Source organism: Xiphophorus hellerii, chromosome 2 (assembly GCF_003331165.1).
Source record: "Xiphophorus hellerii strain 12219 chromosome 2, Xiphophorus_hellerii-4.1, whole genome shotgun sequence".
Lineage (NCBI taxonomy): Eukaryota > Metazoa > Chordata > Actinopteri > Cyprinodontiformes > Poeciliidae > Xiphophorus > Xiphophorus hellerii.
In genome coordinates this window covers 11,295,467-11,315,964 of record NC_045673.1, presented here as the reverse complement: position 1 = coordinate 11,315,964, position 20,498 = coordinate 11,295,467, and the positions used below count along the sequence as shown (strand labels likewise).

The window sequence follows — 20,498 nt, the reverse complement described above, 5'->3', positions numbered from 1 at the left end:
TTCATCCTTACAGATGCTTTTTCTTACGGAAGAGGATTAGGGCCACTGAAAAAAAAAAAATTATGGCCCAGAAAAAAAAAAAAATCTCTGAATTTTCATGTAAAAAAAAAAATAAAAAAAAAAATTCAGTGTCCCGAAAAAAAAAAAAAAAAAAAATTCAGTCCCGAAAAAAAAAAAAAAAAATTTCAGTGTCCAAAAAAAAAAAAAGAAAAATTTCAGTGTCCAAAAAAAAAAAAAAAAAACAATTTTCAGTGTCCCGAAAAAAAAAAAAAAATTCAGTGTCCCAGAAAAAAAAAAAAAAAATTCAGAAACCACAATGACTTTTTGCTAATAAAATGTTACTTTACCCAATACTTTCCTGGTATGGTTTTCAATATGTTGCTTAAGCTCATTTTCCATTTGAGCAGGTCTAAAAGCTATAGTCTAAATGCATTAAAAGACAGTTATCCCTGATAATTACTAAAAATATATAAACTGTTGCATTTGAAGGAAGTCACAAAAACGCTCTAAAAATGTTCTCATGTTTTTTGGAATTTAGAAAATACAATTTTGCTAATTCTAGCTAACTTAGAACAAGAAACGTTGGGGTGGTGCGGTGGAAAAGCACAACCCATGTATGTAGGCCTCAGTCCTGAATGTGGACATCACAGGTTCAAGCCCCGGACTGATGACCTGTGCTGTGTAGCTTCATTACTGGCTTTCCTGTCTGATCACTCTCAAAGGAAGAGCAAAAAAACCCTTAAAAAGTAGGAAAAGTTTTGTCTTATAACATCAGACAGTGAGAAAAAAATTGCACATGACTTTTTTTATTATTATTTATTTTTTTATTATATATTTTTTTACATTAATCAACTGCTCATAAATATCTGGTATCAACTCTACTATGCAAACTCTTGGTAAACAAAACAATGAAGTTCGTTTGTATTTCACAAAGAACTGGTTTTCATGTGTTCAATTTATGACGTAATTCTTGCTGTACTGCCATTTTGTTTACATCTCAACCATACATTGTCAATATCTTTAGTTTAACAGAACAGCATTGTGTTTGAAAAAAATATATATTTTTCATTAATCATAATGCATACCCATTTAAAAGGATTGATATTTGGTACATAACTGATTATCATAGAACAATAATTAACTTTGCATCAGCGTTGTTTCTTCAAATGACAGTGTGAAAGCAAAACAAACTATGGATTGGGAAATGAAAACATGTCAACAAAACTGTATGTTTTACTTTTATCAGCACAGTAACAGCTTGAAGACTAATGTCAGGTCAAATCAGAACTCTACAATAAAATTATGACAGCAATAAACTTTCATGTTCTAGCAGAATGATGTCAAAAATGTTATGTTTGCTTGCACACAATATGTCTTTAATTAAATGCAGTGCAGGAAGTCCTGTTTAGAGGGCACCTATCAGACACTGCAAAAACTATCAAATGGCATGATCGAGATAAACAGCAACACTTTTTAAATTATCTTCATGCGCACTGAAAGTGGCTAAATACTTTGAAGAGCTTTTATTATTTCTAGTAAACATACCAGCAGATTTGCTTTTAATACTTTTTAAAACAAAAACATTACAGTGAACCAGTGAACACTTCTACCTGAATAAGATTAAGAAAGCAGAATTGGATGAGGCTTTTATCCAAAAAGTCTCCTGTAAAGTGACCATCATCCAGAAAGGTTTGAAATAAGTTCATCCAAAACTGTGCACTGTTTGCGGAGGGTCGACCACCAGCCTTCTATGCGCTGGTTGGATGTACTTCTTCCGTAAAGGAAACTTTTGTCCCCTGCAAAACTGTCTGTGTGGTTTTGCTGCAGAAATATCTGCATTTGTTCAACACAAATGTTTTCTGTGCCTCTGTCGGCACGTATCCTCTCTGAACATCCGTTGACGCATGAAACTGTTTTCAAATAGTAACTTGCAATCAATTTGGGGTCATTGTTCGTGGTATAAGCCTCCATCCATAAAACATGTCGGCTAAACCCATCTATACAGCCACTGATAGCAATGCCATAAGGTTTTAGTTTATCGTAGCCAGAGTGCATTTGGTCCTCTGCAATTGTACTGACGTCTTCTCAACCGTCGTGCTCGTCTCAGTTCCACACCTTCTGGGTCAAACAATTTGATCAAATGTCTCACAGTGTCTTGTGACACCACAATCCATGTTGAACTGCACGAAGATGTAGCCACCGATAACCTTGCATTTGTCCATTAGTCATTATTTGTTGTTGGATAAAGGCCAGCACTTCTTCAAGGTCGGACTGATTCTTTCTTCTAAACAGCCCAAGTCTTCTGCAAATTCTTCTGTCAATCTGCACACAAACAGATGAGAAAGGACAATTATTTACTCTGCACATCAACGTTAAAGTTACCTTTTAGATTGTACCCTTAGGTCCCTGCTTAAAACGATTTACTGTTTTGGGGAGAATTACAATAACAGCAGCAGTAAAAGTTCAATCCTCTATTTTACCGAAAAAGGAAGGACTGGATTGGTTAGCATGTAAGTATAAAAACACAGATTCATAAATATACAGTCCGTTTAAGGTAAAAGGTATCATGCATCAAAACACACAAGGAAATATTGTTAACAGTTCCATTTTTATTACAAAAATTAAACATCACATTAACTTTGATTTAGTTAAACAAAGCCTACCATTTCCACACCTGTGCGATAAATGCGCTGATAGTTTAGTTCAGGGATTGAGATGTAATTTCAGTCCTGAACTGACACATCACATTGCAAGAAAATGATTTTGTGATTCTCATAATGTAACTTTTTCCAACGCAGTAACACAAACATATGATATACATAAGATAAAATAGCACAGATATGCACATTAGTTGGTGTTGGTGAAGAGATCCTACGATCAGATCTACAGCCAGCCGCAGATCGGTGCAAGTCATACATTTTCCTTTTAAATATTTGCATATATAAACGTTTATGTCACTTTATACTATAGTTTCTGTCTTCCACTGAACTAAAAGTTACACAATTTAACACAGCGGGCATCTTATTTAGAAGGTGGCTGACATTCAGCTAGCCTTAGTTTCATTGTAAAACATTCAAACAGAACAATAAAATAAAGGCACCAAACATTTACGGGACAATTCCAGCAATGAACAGCTGTTACATCCTTTATTCATCTGTGTGATTTAACATTGTAAATCAGCTTATTGCTATAACCGCGTGAGCTAACAAACATGCTAACTACTAGCCATAACCGTTGGGCTTTAGACACCAAACTATCTCATTTGATTTACTCACCTTTTGTTCTTCCATTAGTGCAATAGAAGCTTCGGGGACTCTGGCACGTAAAAAGTCACTTAAATCAGACATCTTTCTCCAAAACGTCAGCTGTCCGCCACAACTCGCGTCTGTCTGTGGTTCTGAAGCTGGTTGCTTGCTGGCGCCCATCGGTCAGAATTGTGGTTTCTGAATTTTTTTTTTTTTTTCTTTTTTTTCGGGACACAGAATTTTTTTTTATTTTTTCCGGGACACTGAATTTTTTTTTTTTTTTTTATTTCGGGACACTGAAATTTTTTTTTTTTTTTTTTTTCGGGACACTGAAATTTTTTTTTTTTTTTTTTTTTTCGGGACACTGAAATTTTTTTTTTTTTTTTTTTTTCGGGACACTGAATTTTTTTTTTTTTTTTTTTTTCGGGACAATGAAATTTTTTTTTGTTTGTTTTACATGAGAATTCAGAGATTTTTTTTTTTCTGGGCCATAATTTTTTTTTTTTTCAGTGGCCCTAATCCTCTTCCGTATTTTCTGCTTTTCTTGTCACTCTTAAATATTTCAGATCGTGATACAAACTTTGATATTAAATTTTAAAAAAGCCAAAGTACGGTGATTTTGTACTTTCAGGGTTGGAAAACTTTCAGGTTTTCCCTGAAAGTTTGAAATTCAGAGATGACTAACAAAGAAACACACAAAAGGCTAGGCCTGTTTTACAAAGCTTTGAACCTGGAGTAGTTGATAAGTAGTGTGTTCCTTTTACATCTGGAATGAAACTAATTCAGCATATGCAGGAAAAAAACAAAACAATTCAAAATCAAACGTTTTCTAGTTGTAGTGTGATGGTCTGGCTTTGCTTTGTGCAGTTGGACTGTGCTGCAGGAAAGTGATTTGAAGCCCAGCAGAACATCCACTTCTGATTAGCTAACTAATTAACAAACCAAAATGAAGATTTAGAAGGGGCCTATTTAAAATCTGAACTAAAATCTTGGAGGGAGATAGGAGTGCTGTGCCAGGCCTTTCCTGCTAGTAAAACCTCTGACGTGGCTAAATTAAAACAACTCTGCAAAGAAGAGCGGGACAAAAGTTCTTCACAGCAATGTAAACAAAACTAATTGCTAGTTAGTGCAGGTGTTTATTAGAAGTTGTTTCCATCAAGTGACCTGCTACTTAACAAGTTTATGTAGCAATTACTTTTTCACATAGAGCCAGATTGCTTTGAAGTTCTCAACTTAAAACAACATTTTTCTCTCTCTATTAACATTTGTTTGATTATTTGAAGCATGTAAGTGTAGCACATAAAGAAAAAATAGAAGAAATCTTTAGGGGGCTAATACTTTTTCACATGTTGTATTTATTATTTTGTAAATGAAGCACAGCAGTGATATTCACACTTTTTTAAACTACTATATTTTAGTGAATAATCAGTTGAAATGTAGCTGAATTATCCTGTATTTTATTAGGATATAATAAAATACAGAATACAGGATTTGCATAAAGACAAATTAATATTATCATTATAAAAATAAAACTAATTAACTAATCCTCTATGGAGATGTCAGCCATATTTTCAGGAATAACAACATGAAAGCTTGTAGTGGCATGAGCTTGTTGTGACGGACTGTTTTCCGTAAGTTATGGTTCCTCTGAATCCGTGGAAAAGCAATGCTTAATCACTATGGTTACGACTCCCCCTCCCAACGCCTGCTCAAGAGAGGACTTGTTTACCATCTCTGCTTCAGACTCAATAACATGTCAATCACTGGGATTAGGACCTCCCCTCCCTGGCCACTATTGGTCCAACACAGAGCAATCATTTAAATCTAGCTCCTCCTTCTTTTTCTCCTCCTAGACCACCACTCTCTATACCCTCTTCTTTTTCTCTCTCCCTCACTCCCAGAGTCCCAATGTGAATAATGAATGACTTCCCAACAGTCTGTCGCGCTTCCTACTTGTCTTCTATTACACAGGAAAAACATGCTGCGCTTTGATATGCCACGAAGAATGAAACTTAATCTTTCATCAGGCCTTTTTTGTGTTTGATTGTGACGGACACCTCTAACGGATCAGTTCGAGAAAAACTGTGTAATTTCGAGCATCTTTTCTATTTCCACATCACACCTCACGTGCAGATGTGGCAGTGGCATGCTGGCAGTAAACATGTCGCCAGCGTCTACGTGAAAGCAGTGTGTACCAGACTACTTAAGACAGCACGCACTTAAGCAAACAGGGCATGACTTGAATTTTGATGAGGTGCATTGCTGCACTAGTATCTTCATCTTTTCTTTGGCAGCTATTTCATAGACATATTGCGCACTTCGATTCAGCAGCAAGCGAGAGAATGTCTACATAAAGGTTTTGGCAGATTACTCCTTTGTAGCTTCAGCATAGCTGTTAATACATTGCCTTTGACATAAGGTGTCCTGGACTGGCCTTACAATATATTGACAAAATAATAATAATAATAATAATAATAATAACAATTAATAATAGTAATTCATTCTACCTCAAGCCACCATTTCAGACACTCAAGGAGAAAAACAATCGATTAGAAACAAGCAATAAAAACAGAACAAACAAATTGGACTTTAAAGTGAGGGCTACTCAACATATCATCACAAAATCAGTATGTGTATTGGTAATAATAATGCAAATGCTTAGATTTATTAAAATGCCTAGATTTATTGGTCATTATCTTGAAGAGTGATTAATTTAAACTTTGCATATTGATGAGATATTCAGTCTGTTGAATGGTGTCTAAACTGATGCCCACATCACATACTGATGATAATGTTGAAAGTAAAAATATCTTTATCTAATTACTTAATGTCATGCATACCTGCTCTTGAGTATTTACTTAATGTAGTCAAAGGTAAATGGATATTGTTTATGGAGAACATATTGCTCTCCTCACACTGAATTAATGTTATCAGAGCAAATATACAGTGAAATAGAATAACTTTCACATCTTTTACATTTTCCCAGTTTTTCTCAAACATATGATTAGTACCTGTTTACAGTAAAATAATATGAAGCTCTAATAGTCAGTAAGGTATGTCAACTTTTATCATTAACATTGATTGGTGTGATTGTCTGACTGGCATATTGATAGTTTATTTTGTGCATTTCCTTCGATGTACCTTGTATATAATATACAATAAGCTTATTTTTTGAGAAATACAATCAAAACTTTTACAGTGGTTAAGTAATTAGTATTTTCTTGATTTTTATGCCTGCCTTGCTTTTCCGAAGGGAAAATGTAAATACTATAAATGTGTCTTTCTCAGTACCTGTTTCACACAGGAAGTTCTTTGGTGGGACACTACCTCCCTACCTCCGGCTCGTGTGTAAATAATCATTGACTTCCAAGTTCATAACTGAACATATGCAAATACGACAGTGGTTTAAATATTTTTAAAAATAGCATTTACAGAAACTTCTCTAATGTTTTTGAAACTAAAATTGTTTTAAAATGGTAGAAGTCTGCTTTAGCTTTCAGCCCCTATCTGCGTAGCTGCTGACTACATCCTCCATGGCCAACTAATTAGGATGTACCCTTAATAAAGACACTAAGATACTTATCTTATCAGATATATTATTAGTTGCTCTTAGCATAACAAAAATCTCACTTAGGAAATCCTCAAATATCCCTTTGAGGACATTTTCGAATATTTTCTGTGCAGCACTTTACAATGAGAGAGATTATTCTTTAAAATTCATTCAAGACAGTCAGAGACTCCCCAGGAGAGTACATCCCAGCAAGTTCACCTCAGGGTCAGACCCTTTAGCACTTCAAGACGCTGTGGAAACCCCAAGAGCTCCATCTCGGACTCTGCAGGCCTCAGTTAGCATGTCAGATGTTAAAGTTAATGACAGCAGACTGCCAGAATAAAGGCTCTTCTCTTTAAAAAGAGACAGCTTTGTCAGATTTACAGTTGCATCTGCAAAATATACAGGACTCCTGTGACAGTGTCCAGAGAAAAAAGTGGGGATGTTGTTGTAGTAGGTAAAGACCTTATTGAAAAAAGAAATTAAGCAATTTATGGCAGACAGCGTTGAAATCTTGTGATCTGTGTTAAAAAGTCATATTTTATAAATAAAGAACTCAAGGTTAGTCTGGTAGGCAGTTGGTAAAAAAAAATGCTTCATACTATTTAGGTAGGAGTTGCCATAGGAATTAATATTATATGTGTTTAGTAAGTACTCTGTGACCTCCAACATTTTGGAGATTCTTCACATAGTCCTGCCACTAGACAACACCTTTTGGGATAACAACCACTGATGTTATAGACTTGTCTGTCCTTCAGTAACTTTCTGATGCTGGTATATTTACCAGCAGCAGCAAACTGAGTGTGGGGACTTGTCTTGTTTACTATGGATGAAATGTACCCAGTCGATCCTTGTGTCGCAGCACTCCGGTAAACAGCTGGGGCAAGCTGATGCTTGGGTTTTGGTGTCTGACCTGGCTGTGTTTGCTCAGGGAGAGAGCAGGAGGGAGGGAGTTGTGTAACTACTGTATGAGGAGAACAACATGCTGAACCTCCCTACCCCCACTCTCCGCAGTTTGACGTATTTGGCTCAGATTATAGTGATGGTTTCTTTTCCCACCGTTTGAGTCTGAGGTCCGATCTTTCAGCAGTTTTTTTAACACAACACTGTCTGAACTTACACATGGTCGAAACTCGAACCTTCTGATGCATCATGTTTATTCTTGGCCATCTACTTAGAGAACAACCGGGATGCTGACGTCTACCGTTCAGAGGAACCCCTTGTTAGGAAGTCCCACTTCTTTAAAGAGGTGGAAACCTATAATGACCTGCATAGCTATGTGTAGTGAGCAGAAGTGTGGAAATAGGCCTGCATTAGGAGCATCTATAAATAGGAGATTGTATCCTTGATACCATGGGGTTGTTTGGTTGGGCAGCGAAACCCGGTCGACTTATATGGATTTAAGACAGTGATTCCCCCCCCCTCCTGCTCCGCTCTCCTTTGGCAGAAGACATGCATGTTTGGAATTTTTCCGCATTGAGGAATCTGTTAAAATGATACTGAGGGAGCAGACATCCTTTAAGGAGAAGGCTCATTATAGTTTGCTTTGGCTGCCCCCTTTTGGTAGATTTCCAAGAAAATGAACCCCTTTCTGTCTTTTTTTTTTTTCCTTCAGTGCTTGCAAATGTGCAACACTACTCTTCCTAAGCCAACCGCACTAACGTCAGCATAGTAATTCCAATCAGATCCCAGCTGTTATGCGAGAGCTAGCATGTGTTGATATCTGATGCTGTTGTTTAAAAAAGAAAAGTCTTTGGCTTTTGCTGTGGATCTAATCCATAATAACTGGACAGCTACCAAACTTGTCAGCCTGGTCTTTATCTAACTCAACTTTTAAGACCAAAAAAGACAACAATAAGCTTACAACTGCCTAAAGAAACTGATTTGTTTTTTTTTGTAGTTCTATAAAGTAGTTCCACCTCAGTATTCTTAAATTTGACAGAATGTAAGGAGTAAAAAAGCTTAAAGTCTTTGAGAACGGGAGTGGAGGTGATCGATATCTTTCTCAGCTGTACTGTGAAGCGAAAGTAGAGCTGGCTCTGCTCCTTGGCGCAGTTGTTCTGCTGTATTACTGTATTGCATGGTACCATGCAAAAGTCAGAATGTATACACAATACCGGGCAACATGTTTTGGACTAATTTACAGTCTGAACTAAAATATGATCTGTATGAAATCTTGTAAAACCAAGCAGGTTGAGCATGTATGTATCACATGCACATCACAATTCACCTTGTAGAATTATTTGACAATAATTATGATGCTACAGGCATTTTTAAGCTGAAAACCTGCCAACTACAGTAATTTAGAATCCCACAGCAACTTGACACAAGTTGAATCAATTTGTGAATATTTCTGTATAATAACGGATTGTACTGTAAATCACTTCCACCCTGAGCCACAAGGTTAGGAACTAAGAGACAACAAAAGCACAGCTGGACCGTACGAATGTTGTAGAGGTAATGGCCAACTCTTGTAGAGGGTTGGGAGGAAGTCAACAACAACATACATAAGGAAAATTAGAAAAAAAAAAGTTTGCTTTGAACATGAAGGCAGTTCCTACGCAACCAGAAAATCTGTTATTTCAAATTAGTTTAGTCTTATTGGTCATATGGAGAATTTGGTTTTGCAGCACAATTAATATCATCATGTTTTTCTGTGTTGCCACACCCATATGAAAAGAGAACCACACAATCTGATCTGTGATTATGATGACAATTACAGCATGCTAATGTTTAAAGATTTTCTGTTTTCATCCATATATGGAAGTGCTTCCTTCATCAGAAGGTGTTTTGACACTACTTATTTGCTTTTTAGAAAATAAAAAATAAAGAAAAGGTCAACTGTAATTTGTGTACGCTCAATGCTTTCAAGGTTCAGGTTGGACTTTTTTTTTTTGCAGAAAACTAATTGTCAATGATCTGCTATAGTTTTGTATACCCTGTTGGTTGAAGATGGTAACAAACTGTTCTCAGTGATGTACAGTAAACACTGAGGAACATCTAATAGTTCTTTTGCTCAAACATAATTTGAAACAGCCCACACTTATTTTCTCTAAACCTGGAAAGATGCCATTTTTCTTGCTTTAAAGAAACAGTTGTATTCAGGGTGCAACCAGCCTTTATTCTGGTATAGCTAAATATAAATTCTAATAGAAAAAAAAAATTGGATTTTGGATGCTTTATTTTGGAGGAATGGTTTCAGAAGCTATTGCCACACTCATGATGATTTTTGACCTTATTTTTGTTAAAATATGCATCCAGTTTTATAAGAAATGTCTTCATTTTACTTTAAACTTGATGGTTTTCCATGTCATTTGCAACATGTAAGTTCCACAACTTTAACTGATGAAACTCTTTTACTTGCTGTGTCCCTAACCTCCAAACAATAAGTTGTAGAGAGAGTCATTATTAAAGGATAAGATTGTCCTCATATCAAAAAAATGCATGTACGAAGCAGATTTACAGATGTGACAGTGGAACGGTTCCAGTGAGGCATGTTTTTGATTATTCTTCCTCCTTCATGTTTGTAAAGGGAATGAGCCAAACATCAGAATTGCTCTCATTATAATAGTGGCAGCAATGTGGCATTACAAACTAGGGATTTAGTCAATAAACTGACTAAGTCAACTTTTCATTTGATTTGATTTGATTTTTTACATTTTGTAACTTTTAATAATATGCGCTAAATAACATTGAAAAGAAATTAAGCACATTAAAGTGTGATCTTATGCCAACATGGGACAATGGTGCATCTCTTTTTTTCTCAAAATATATATGTCATTTAGAGTACAGTGACATAAAGCAAGCTTAGAAGATACTCAAAGCAGTTGTTCATGAGAATGTTTACTTAGGCTTTTGCCACAGTTTGTCTGACATTGTCTATTTGTTGTTTAACTGTGCAAACTTTTTTTTGGTTTCATCTAATACTAACGTCCTTCTCATGTATGTCTATGTCCACCACAGTGTGTCCTCAGCAGTGCAAGTTGGCCTGTATGGACAATGGGGAGTGTTGCCACAGTCAGTGCTTGGGGGGCTGCTCCGAACCCAACAACGACATGGCCTGTTCGGCGTGCATCCACTACAAACACGAGGGTCGCTGCGTGCCGGACTGTCCTGGAGGCACCTTCATGTTCGAGGGCTGGCGTTGCATCACCAAGAGGGAGTGCTCTGAAGTGCACCTCTCCAACTGACATTCCCTTTGTTATCCACAACAGAGAATGTATGAATGAGTGTCCCTCTGGCTTCACTCGCAGTGAAACTGATCGGTAAGGACACACACCTCAGATTTGTTTCTTATTACGTGGAAATGCCGAGTGTGGTGACAAATGTAATATATGATTTTTAAATACATGGCTCAGCCTTGTCAAAGAATCTTTTAAGGTATGAACGACATCTCTTTTCTATTGCTGTGTTGTTGAATCTCACACAGAACTGCTTCTTGGTGAGATTTCCCATGAACAGGTGTGTGCTTATACTGATGTATTCAGACTTTAAAGGAACTTGTAACCAGTATGCACTTCTGCATTATACATTCTTTTGCATAAGGCATCCTTGACTTGAACTTTACCTGACCTCAACTCTTCACACGGATCTTTCCTAAAGTAGTTCATGACATAGGAAGTTAACATGGTGCTGAACTATTAAAGATTCATGGTTAGACTGTCTGCACAGTAAAATGTCCTCAGCACAGAGCCTTGTTCTCAACTCTCATGCCACTGGTAGATTTTACAGACAACACTCACCAGGGACACCTTATTCTACTTCTTTTGCATGCAAACATAGAACTTTGAACTTTTTCCTCGGTTTTTACCTGTCACAAGCATAATATCTCTTAATGTGATAGACCTGCAGAAGGTAGCACAAAATTGCGAAGTGAGAGGTAATTCACATATAATTTTAAATATTTTTACAAATACAAGTCAAAAAAGTGGTTCTTGCAGTCCCCCGTTTTAAGCAGGGGGGCCACCGCCCCAGTCTGCCCATCCTATGGAACTGTCCCCAAAATCCACATGATGTTACAGAGTTACGTAAACCAACACAACCCCACAGCAGAGCAAATCTCATAAACCCCCGGGATGTTGCGAACAAGAAGCTTTTTAACCACCTCAGTGACCTCAGCGACTGAAGATCCTGACCCCAGGTCCCCAGACTACACTTTCTAATTAGGAGACATGATGGTGAGATTGAGGAGGTCTTCAGAGTGTTCCGTTCACTGATCAATGACATCCCGAATATAGAGAGTGTTGGTGGAGTGCTGCTTCACCTTCCTGAGACGCCGTATGGTGGACCAGAGGTGTCCACCATTCAAAGCTATTCAAAAGTTGACCTCCATGGTGTCACAGAACTCCTCCCACACAGATGGTTTTGCCTTATCAATCCACCAGCATTAAATTCTGCTGAAACAGTCCCACAGGCAAAAATAAAAGGCCTGATCAGATTCGACAGCATCCTTCACAGCAGCAGGTGACTTCCAGCGGGTTGTAGGGTTACTGCAACGACAAGCACCGATCAGCCTGCAGCCACAGCTCTGGTCAGCCGCCTCAACAATGGAAGCACTGAACATGGCCCGCTCCAACTCAAGGTCCCCCGCCTCCCCAGGAAGTGTTCAAAGTTCTGCCAGAGATGGGAGTTGAAGGTCCTTTTGACAGGAGACTCTGCCAAATGTTCTCTGCAGACCCTCACAATACTTTTGGACCTTTCTGGTCCGACCCATATCCTCCCCTACTTGCAGCAACACATATTAAATTGTAAGCCATGTGCCATTTTTCTTCCATTCACCATTATATTTTATTCTGTGTTGATCTGTCACATGAAGTTCCAATAAAATACTGTGAAGGTGTAAATGCTTTTGTAATTAACATTTCATTTTTCACTGTTTCTCTTTAAGATTTGTCTTTTCATAAACTTAAAGTTTGGGCCTGTCTCTTATTTGCTGAATCTGTTTCTAGCCATTGCATGTGTTTTGTCTCAAAGGTTGAAACAGTGAGTCACTCTCTCACGAAACAGTTCGGCTGAGGCTCCATAAAAGATTAAACTGTCCATGTGAGAAGTGACCTTTTATCATTCCCTGAATTTATCTGCCTGAATCCTTTGGAATGCTTTTGGGTTGAGAGAAGACAAATTATTTCAGTGTGAGGTAGAAAATATCACAAAAAAGATGTTCTTTCTTTCTTTTGCAATAACTCCTCTCTCTCCACCCCCACTCCCTTCTCTCTTCTTTTGACTTTGTCGTGGGCAGCATGCTGTGCACCGCTTGCAATGGTCTGTGCGACAAGTTCTGTACGTCTTCTGTTATTGATTCTGTGGATGCTGCTCAGTCCCTGAAGGAGTGCACCGTCATCGAAGGCAATCTGGTCATCAACATCCGCAACGGAAGTGAGTGATTCTAAAACTGTGTGCTCTTTTACACAACAGCAGTGTTTGGCGGTAAATTCCAGAAATGTTTGCTACAAGAGTAACTGATCACAGTAAAGGGAGGATTTTTTTTTCTTTGAGGAGCAAACATCATTTTTCTATTTGTTTCATGGAGTAAAACTTAGTAAGGCCTCACTCTGCATATTTGCCTTTATTTACTAGTATCAGAGAGTTTGTGTCAATGATTAGCTTTAAGTAATGCATAACTGTGAATTGCACTGGAAAATAATACATGTTTTGAAAAAATTTATATACTGAGTCGTATGGTGTGCCTCCCTAAATCAATTCAGTCATGACCTATTTCTAGCTGCCAATTTTTAAAATGATGTTCAATTGCATTTAATTTTCATTTGGTTTAGTTGCAATGGTGATCTGGGAATAATTTCAGTGCATATTTCCTTTCTGTATCTACTCTTTACAGTTAATATAGCCTCGGAGCTGGAGACCTTCATGGGACTGATCCAGACAGTGATGGGATATGTGAAAATTCGACACTCTCACTCTCTCAGCTCGTTGTCCTTCCTCAAAAGCCTCCGATACATCAACGGAAAAGAACTTATTGAAGAGTAAGGCTGTGTGAACCTGGTCATATATGTTCAATTTTAAAAATACGAGAGCAAAGAATGTTCTCCATTGTCTCAGGCAGGGACCAGCAATCTGTACTATCCAAAAATAGTTTTTTACTTTTGCATCAATGTGTGTGGAGCCCCCAAACATTTAAAAGCTTTATAACAACATTATTTATCCATTTTTACAAATGGCTGGGTAGATATTTGTTTATAACCAACAAAAAAAGTTTTATAATGAGGGAAAAGACTACTTTTATTGAAATAAAATTAGGCAACTTGATTTATCTCACACATATTATGAAGCATAGCACATCATGTTTGCGTCATTGTGACATTAATGGACTCAATAAAAAAAAAGCAAACTGTTGTTCCTTGTACAATTAGTGTCCTTGCATTGTTCTGTCACTGCATTGCATTTTATTGCATGAAAACAAAATGGTAAAACTGCTGAAGCTAGGCTTTTTAATGTCCTTTGGTCTAAAAACGTTCCTAATTTCCGTATCATTTTGGTATGTTTTCAAGAGCCAATTTAGTTGAACAAAACAACCACAGACAGACCCAGAGCTGCAGGTTGTAAATCCTTAGCCATTGCCCTCTTGTGTAATTCTGTCCAACAAAATAAAAATAAAAAATCTCGCTTACTGCACAGTTTGGAGTTTCTCCCCTTGACTTGGATTGTCTCCAATAGATCTTTTTACCGGGCCAATCAGCAAACAGAGGGAGAAGTTGTGAACAATGACAATAATTTTCTACTCTATTCAGTCCATGTTTATCACGCTTCCAAATATTAAATTAACATTAATAGCCTCCTCGTTCGGATCAGCACTTCTCCCTTTGCAGTAGAGGATGGTAGTTTACAGTGCAGGCAACTTCCGGTAAGTGTCGAACTGGAGCATCATATACGTCACAGACAAATGTTAGCAATTGGGTAAAATTTAAAACTTCCATACAGTCCACGCCTCCAGGAAGCAATCATTTCTCAAGAGTCAAGAGCTCAATCCCTCTGGAGGAAAAAGAATAGGACCAGGGACTCGTTTTTACCAGACTAGTCTAACCCTCATACTGCATGTAAGCATTGTTAGATACATCTTCACTTAACCTTTTCGTGTCGGGTTCCAGATAGCGATGTGTTTGAAAACATTATAAATGGCAACTAAGCAGACTGGAAAGGTTCACGTTTGCTAATGTCTTTACTTGGATATCAGCAGCAGCCTTAGATCCAAAGCAGAGCTTTTTTCTTTAGCTGAGGGGGTCATGGGAAAGCCTTGTGTCCCTCTTGTTATCATTTTTCCCGGTGTTAAGTTTCTCTCTAAGGAATGCTGTTGAGGATGGCAGACATTCCCTTCCCTCTGGAGGCTTTATGCTTGGACTGCTGCTGCTAATGGTGTTGACATGACACAGTTTCATACCAACGCTCATTGTTAGGCAGACACAAAATTCAGAGCCCATATTTATGCTCTCCCATTTTGGTGCACAACACTGCTACGTTTAACGATAACTAATAACCATTTGATCTGTCAGTTGCTACACACAAGTTGCTTAAGAAAAACAACTTGTTGCAACATGTTTGTGACCATCTGCTTATCTTCTCTCATTATCAGCACATATTCGTTCTCCGCCGTCAACAACCAGAATCTGCAGTCCTTGTGGAATTGGACCCAGCACAACCTGACTATTCAGACAGGGCGTATCTTCTTCCGTGGAAACCCAAAGCTCTGCAAGTCTGAGATTCACGCCATGTGGGAAAAAACGGGCATAACTGTAGAGCCAGAAGAGGGTGATTTCCGCTACAACGGTGAAAGAGCCAGCTGTGAGTGAACATTTTGCTGAAGTCAAAAAATGTGTTAAAAATGTAATGTTGTGCCTCCTTACAGAGTCATATTTTCATTTTGTAGGATTTATTTAAAGGAGGCTTACATGACAGGATATTCCAGTGTTTCTGCATACCTCTGTGACCTGGAGAGCCTAAAAAAATAATCCATATTAGATCAACAAGAACACCAGAGATTAGACTTCTGGCCTGTTTTACATTAGCTAATGTTATAACTGAAAAGCTAAGACTAAAGGGATTTTAGGTTGGATTATAACCACAGCAAGCTGCCTTACAGCTGTGCAATTAATCAAATTTGTAATTTAGTTTCAATTTAAACTCTCAACAGCTCAATATAATTAGTATTAATAATTATTTAGGGATATTTTTCTCGGTAATTCTGCCCTTGCTTGGTTTGTGAATTGCAACGCAGTGTTTTCTAACGCTGTGAGAAATCTGGGTTGACACTCAATATAATTGTTGTGATTATGACTTTTTTTATTTTTTATCAATAAGCCTTAATGTGATTTAGATTTCTCTCAAGAAGGTTCTTGTTTGAGAGCTTTTCCCTGATCCTTGTCTTTAAAGTTTATGAAACAAAAGGACTAGATCCTTCTTCAAACCTACACAATGATTTTGCTTTCTTGCCTTTATTTCAGTTTCATATCATACATGGATAAGTCATGTTTGGATGAATTTGTGTGAGCAAATAGCATGTCATTTAAACTAGGTATCATCCAAAGGAGGATGTGTCTTTTATACTTCCTTAAAACTACAAACCTGAGAAAATGTTGTTCTTTTTAATTAATTAGTTAATTTCTTCTCCCATAATATAATGCTATGCTTTGTTTAGTTTGCATTGCTTTTAACTAAAAGAAGGATTTTTCTGGGGGGGGTTTCTGAGCAATCAGCTTGGTTTGCTTAGTTGCTAGTTAGCTTGCATCAAGTGAACTATTTTTTTGTCCAGTTTCTTTCCCTGTTGTTTTAAAGAAGGACAGAGGCACGTAAATAATTATGGGTTGTACAATTCATGTATGGTATCTGTTGGCTGCCATACATGAACTAAGACAGAGCCAAACTCATCACAGCTATATTCAGCTGTTTGAAACAAAAAAACACCCTGCAATTTAAGATGTTTGGTCCCAAATTAATAGATACTACATCTGTTTTCTTCCTTGTGTTGTTTTATCAGCCAAAGTTCATGTTCATCTAAATTACAGTGTGCTTGTTTCATGCTTTTTGGATTTGTGTTTTTCTCTTCCAGTTGTATGAAATCCAATGCACTTCTCATCAGCAGTGATTTTATTTTCCATGGTTGCTTAGTTCTAATTTGGAGAGCTGATGTAATATATTCATTATTTGCAAATGCTACAGTTGCTATTGCTGCAGTCTCCTTAAGGCTCCTCTGACAAAGCTCCAGTTGACTCAGGCAATTTAAAAATTGTGGAGTGTGAGGCGGCAGTTTAATCATTCTTTGAGGCCTGTCCAACTAGCCTCTATCCATACCGTATGTAAATGTTTTGCAGGGTACTACAGATAAGTGATGAAGCTGTACTGCAAACAGTGTTTTAATCAGATGAAGAGTGCTTCTGTTCTTTACTACAGAGTTCTGGCTATGATATTTTGTTGCTTTTTTGAGACTTTTGAGAAAAATAGCTGAGAAACAAGTCATATTGCTGTTTAAGTTGTCTCACAGGGGGGGTCTGCTTTGTCATTACAGGTGAAAGTCACACCTTGAAGTTCAAGTCTAACTTTACAACAAGCAACACGATCACCCTGACGTGGGAACGCTACCAAGTCTCCGACCGTGGAGATCTTTTAAGCTTCATAGTCTACTACAAGGAGTCGTAAGTCCTCAACAATCTCATATAAAAATAAGCCCCTCATCACACATCGGTTTGTACAGGATGTGTCATGACTTTAGATTGCCAAATTCTAATTTGACATTTTGCAGATTTGTACCGAAGCCTTTCGTTTGAATCGGTTCTCTTTCAGACCTTCCCAGAATATCACAGAGTTTGATGGCCAGGATGGCTGTGGCTCCAATAGCTGGCACATGGTGGACGTAGACCTTCCACAGGACAGAAATACAGATCCCAAATTTACTCTTCAATATCTCAAGCCCTGGACCCAGTACGCCATTTATGTGAAAGCCACCACCTTGCAGATGAAGGACGAACACATCTCTGGGGCGAAGAGCGACATCATTTATATCCGCACGCGACCTTCATGTAAGTCTGAACAGCAGTCTTTCTTGTGTTCTTCAGTGATCACAGATACCTAACGCATCATGACTTTGGTTTGTTACAGTGCCGTCCGTGCCCAAAGATGCCCATGCATATGCCAACTCTTCAACCAAGTTGATAGTGAAGTGGTCACCTCCAGTTTTTCCCAACGGCAATCACATTTACTACCTGGTGCGCTGGCAGCGGCAGCATGAAGACCAGGAGCTCTACAAGTATAATTACTGCTCCAAAGGTTATTACACAAAATTCCTATGAAATATACATATGGTTGCTGTTTGAACTTGAGAGACTTGAAAACTGCCTTTTATTAAAGGTCATTCCACATTGGTATTACTTTTCAAACAGGGCTGAAGTTACCAATCCGGAGCTCATCATTAGAGCCCATAGAGGGGAAAGATCACCTAACCCCCCCCAAAATTACTCTGCCTGGAGAAAAAATGGAACAGTGCTGTCCTTGCCAGAACACACCCGAAGAGAAGGATAAGGACAAGCATGACCACTACTTTTTAAAAGCTTTTGAGAACTTCCTCCATAATGTCATCTTTCTTCCAAGGTATGGTCATTTGTGCTTGTTGGTTGTTGAAGGAAAGATACGTGGACCAGGAATGCATAAAATTGCAGGATAGTAGCTCTGTAGGATTGGGGTTGGATACCCCTTGACAAATTGTGCTCTAAAACATTTTCAGTTGCTTTTTCAACTATTACAGAACAGATCAGGTACTTCATAGTGTGCTTTGCAAAACCATTCACACCCCTTACAACATAACACAAATTTGATTGTATTTGAATTTTATTCAATAGACCAACAAAATGTGGTGTATAATTGCAAAATGGACAGAACATCAATTTCAAAGATTTTCACCAAAGAAATGTGAAAGCTGTGGCAGGCATTTATGTTCGTCTAATATTTAGAAGCAAGTTGAGTCATGTTTGCTGCAATTAGAACTGCTAGTCGTTTTGAGATATGTTTCTATCTCCTTTGCACATCTAGACACTGTCTGTCTAGATGCTTAGTCTTCTTTGCAAACTATCTCAATTGACATTGTATGGAGAGATTTTGTGAACAGAATTTTTCAAGTTTTGTCACATATTCTCAGGTGCCTTTATGTTTTGACTTTGACTGGGCCATTCTAACACTCAGACAACACGGTAGCTCTGACTATATGCTTAGGGCTGCTGTCATGCTGGAAAGTGAACCTCTGCCTCAGTTTCACGATCGAAAGCAAGAAAACCCTAGAGACGGCACACTGTTAGTTTTCTTTCATGCATGGTGCTTTGTATATTTACTAATTAGTGACTTCTGAAGACAATTAGTACTAAGGGGTATTGAAATAAATGGGGTTGTGTGTAAGTAGGCAGGCTGAACAAGCGTAATGGAACTGAGTAGATCCAATGAGCTTAACCTGAACACTCTTCAGGGCTTCATGCTGTTTTGGTTGTGAACTGTTGGTACATGGAGTAGTACTGAACATTTTTAGCTTTGTTTGATTTATATAGTTCTACTGTTCTAAGAAGCATAAAATCATTCGCCTTTGAGCAGCCAAAGTGTGCACAGGCTCTCTTCTGTAATGGGGCCACCATTATTTTACACCAAATCCAGGAGGATTTTGTTCTCTTCAAAAGTTCAGTGTTTAGACGCCAGGAGGGGGGAAAGAGTGTCCTCGAAAAAAGAAACAGAAAGGAGAGGAAATGTTTTCCATTTTGCCTCCCCCCAAACCCAACACACACACACCTCCTCCTCCTCCCCCACCACCCCACGGCTCCTCTTGCATGCTTGCTTTGTTTAAGACGCTTTTTTTTCTGGAGTGAAACAGCTGCCAGGAAATGTACAGTGAGTCCATCTGGAATTTAAATGAAAGGGGGAAGAGTCCCCACCGGGAAGATATACAGTGAGCAAAGTAGCATTAGCAGACTAATTTACAGGAGGAGAGACGGGCGGGATGAAAAAGAGAAATGCTTTGGCAGTATCTGCTTCAGAGACCTCAAAGACCTGTCATCAGCAGACGGGAGCGTTTAGTTACTGTAATCACCTGCTGTTGTGGGTGGTGATGAATAGATACAGATGAATTGATAGGGATTTCCTGGATGCTGCCACATCTAATTTGCTTTACTCACTGGAGCCTTAATGTTTAATCACGACTGCCCCGTCTGAACTTTGTTGTTTCAATTTTTCTCTCTCTCACTCTCTCTCTTTGATAATCAGCCAAATAGGAGGAGGAGAACAAATAATGTAACTAGCTGCTTCAGTCAGCTAAGGATATTTTCCTTAGTTAAGTTTATATGATTTTTTTATTACCTATTTTACTTTGTGCCTGCTTTTAAAAGTGACTGTCAATCAGGGTCAGTTAGACTCTTGTCTACGCTTTTATTTGCACTCCAATATCGGCTTATTTATATGAACGATGTATTGTAAAGCGAAACTCATGTGCTGGGGTTTGGTTGCTTGGCTGCTGAAGAGACATCAATCAGTAGAAATGTTGACCTGTAAGCGAAGCTGTCCTTCACACCTCTTGCAAGCTCACTTAGTTTAGCTTACTCTTCATTTTAGTATGATGGATTAAGCATTGCTCAGTGAGATGTACGAAGTTTGAGATACAGCTTCAAAACTCAACCCTGCTTTATGCATCATCCCAGCTTTTATCCCTGACCTTTCCGGCGTGTTGG

General features: G+C 38.0%; 1 protein-coding gene across 1 annotated transcript in view; it reads left to right on the top strand.

Moving 5' to 3' along the window:
• The window catches only part of igf1ra (insulin-like growth factor 1a receptor), a 97,641-nt gene that overhangs the window by 57,678 nt on the left and 19,465 nt on the right, over window positions 1-20,498 (top strand). The window contains 9 exon segments of the mRNA XM_032583469.1: window positions 10,759-10,982; window positions 10,984-11,060; window positions 13,034-13,170; window positions 13,631-13,775; window positions 15,380-15,588; window positions 17,309-17,435; window positions 17,584-17,819; window positions 17,899-18,066; window positions 18,180-18,387. Coding sequence (XP_032439360.1) covers window positions 10,759-10,982; window positions 10,984-11,060; window positions 13,034-13,170; window positions 13,631-13,775; window positions 15,380-15,588; window positions 17,309-17,435; window positions 17,584-17,819; window positions 17,899-18,066; window positions 18,180-18,387 — 1,531 coding nt within the window.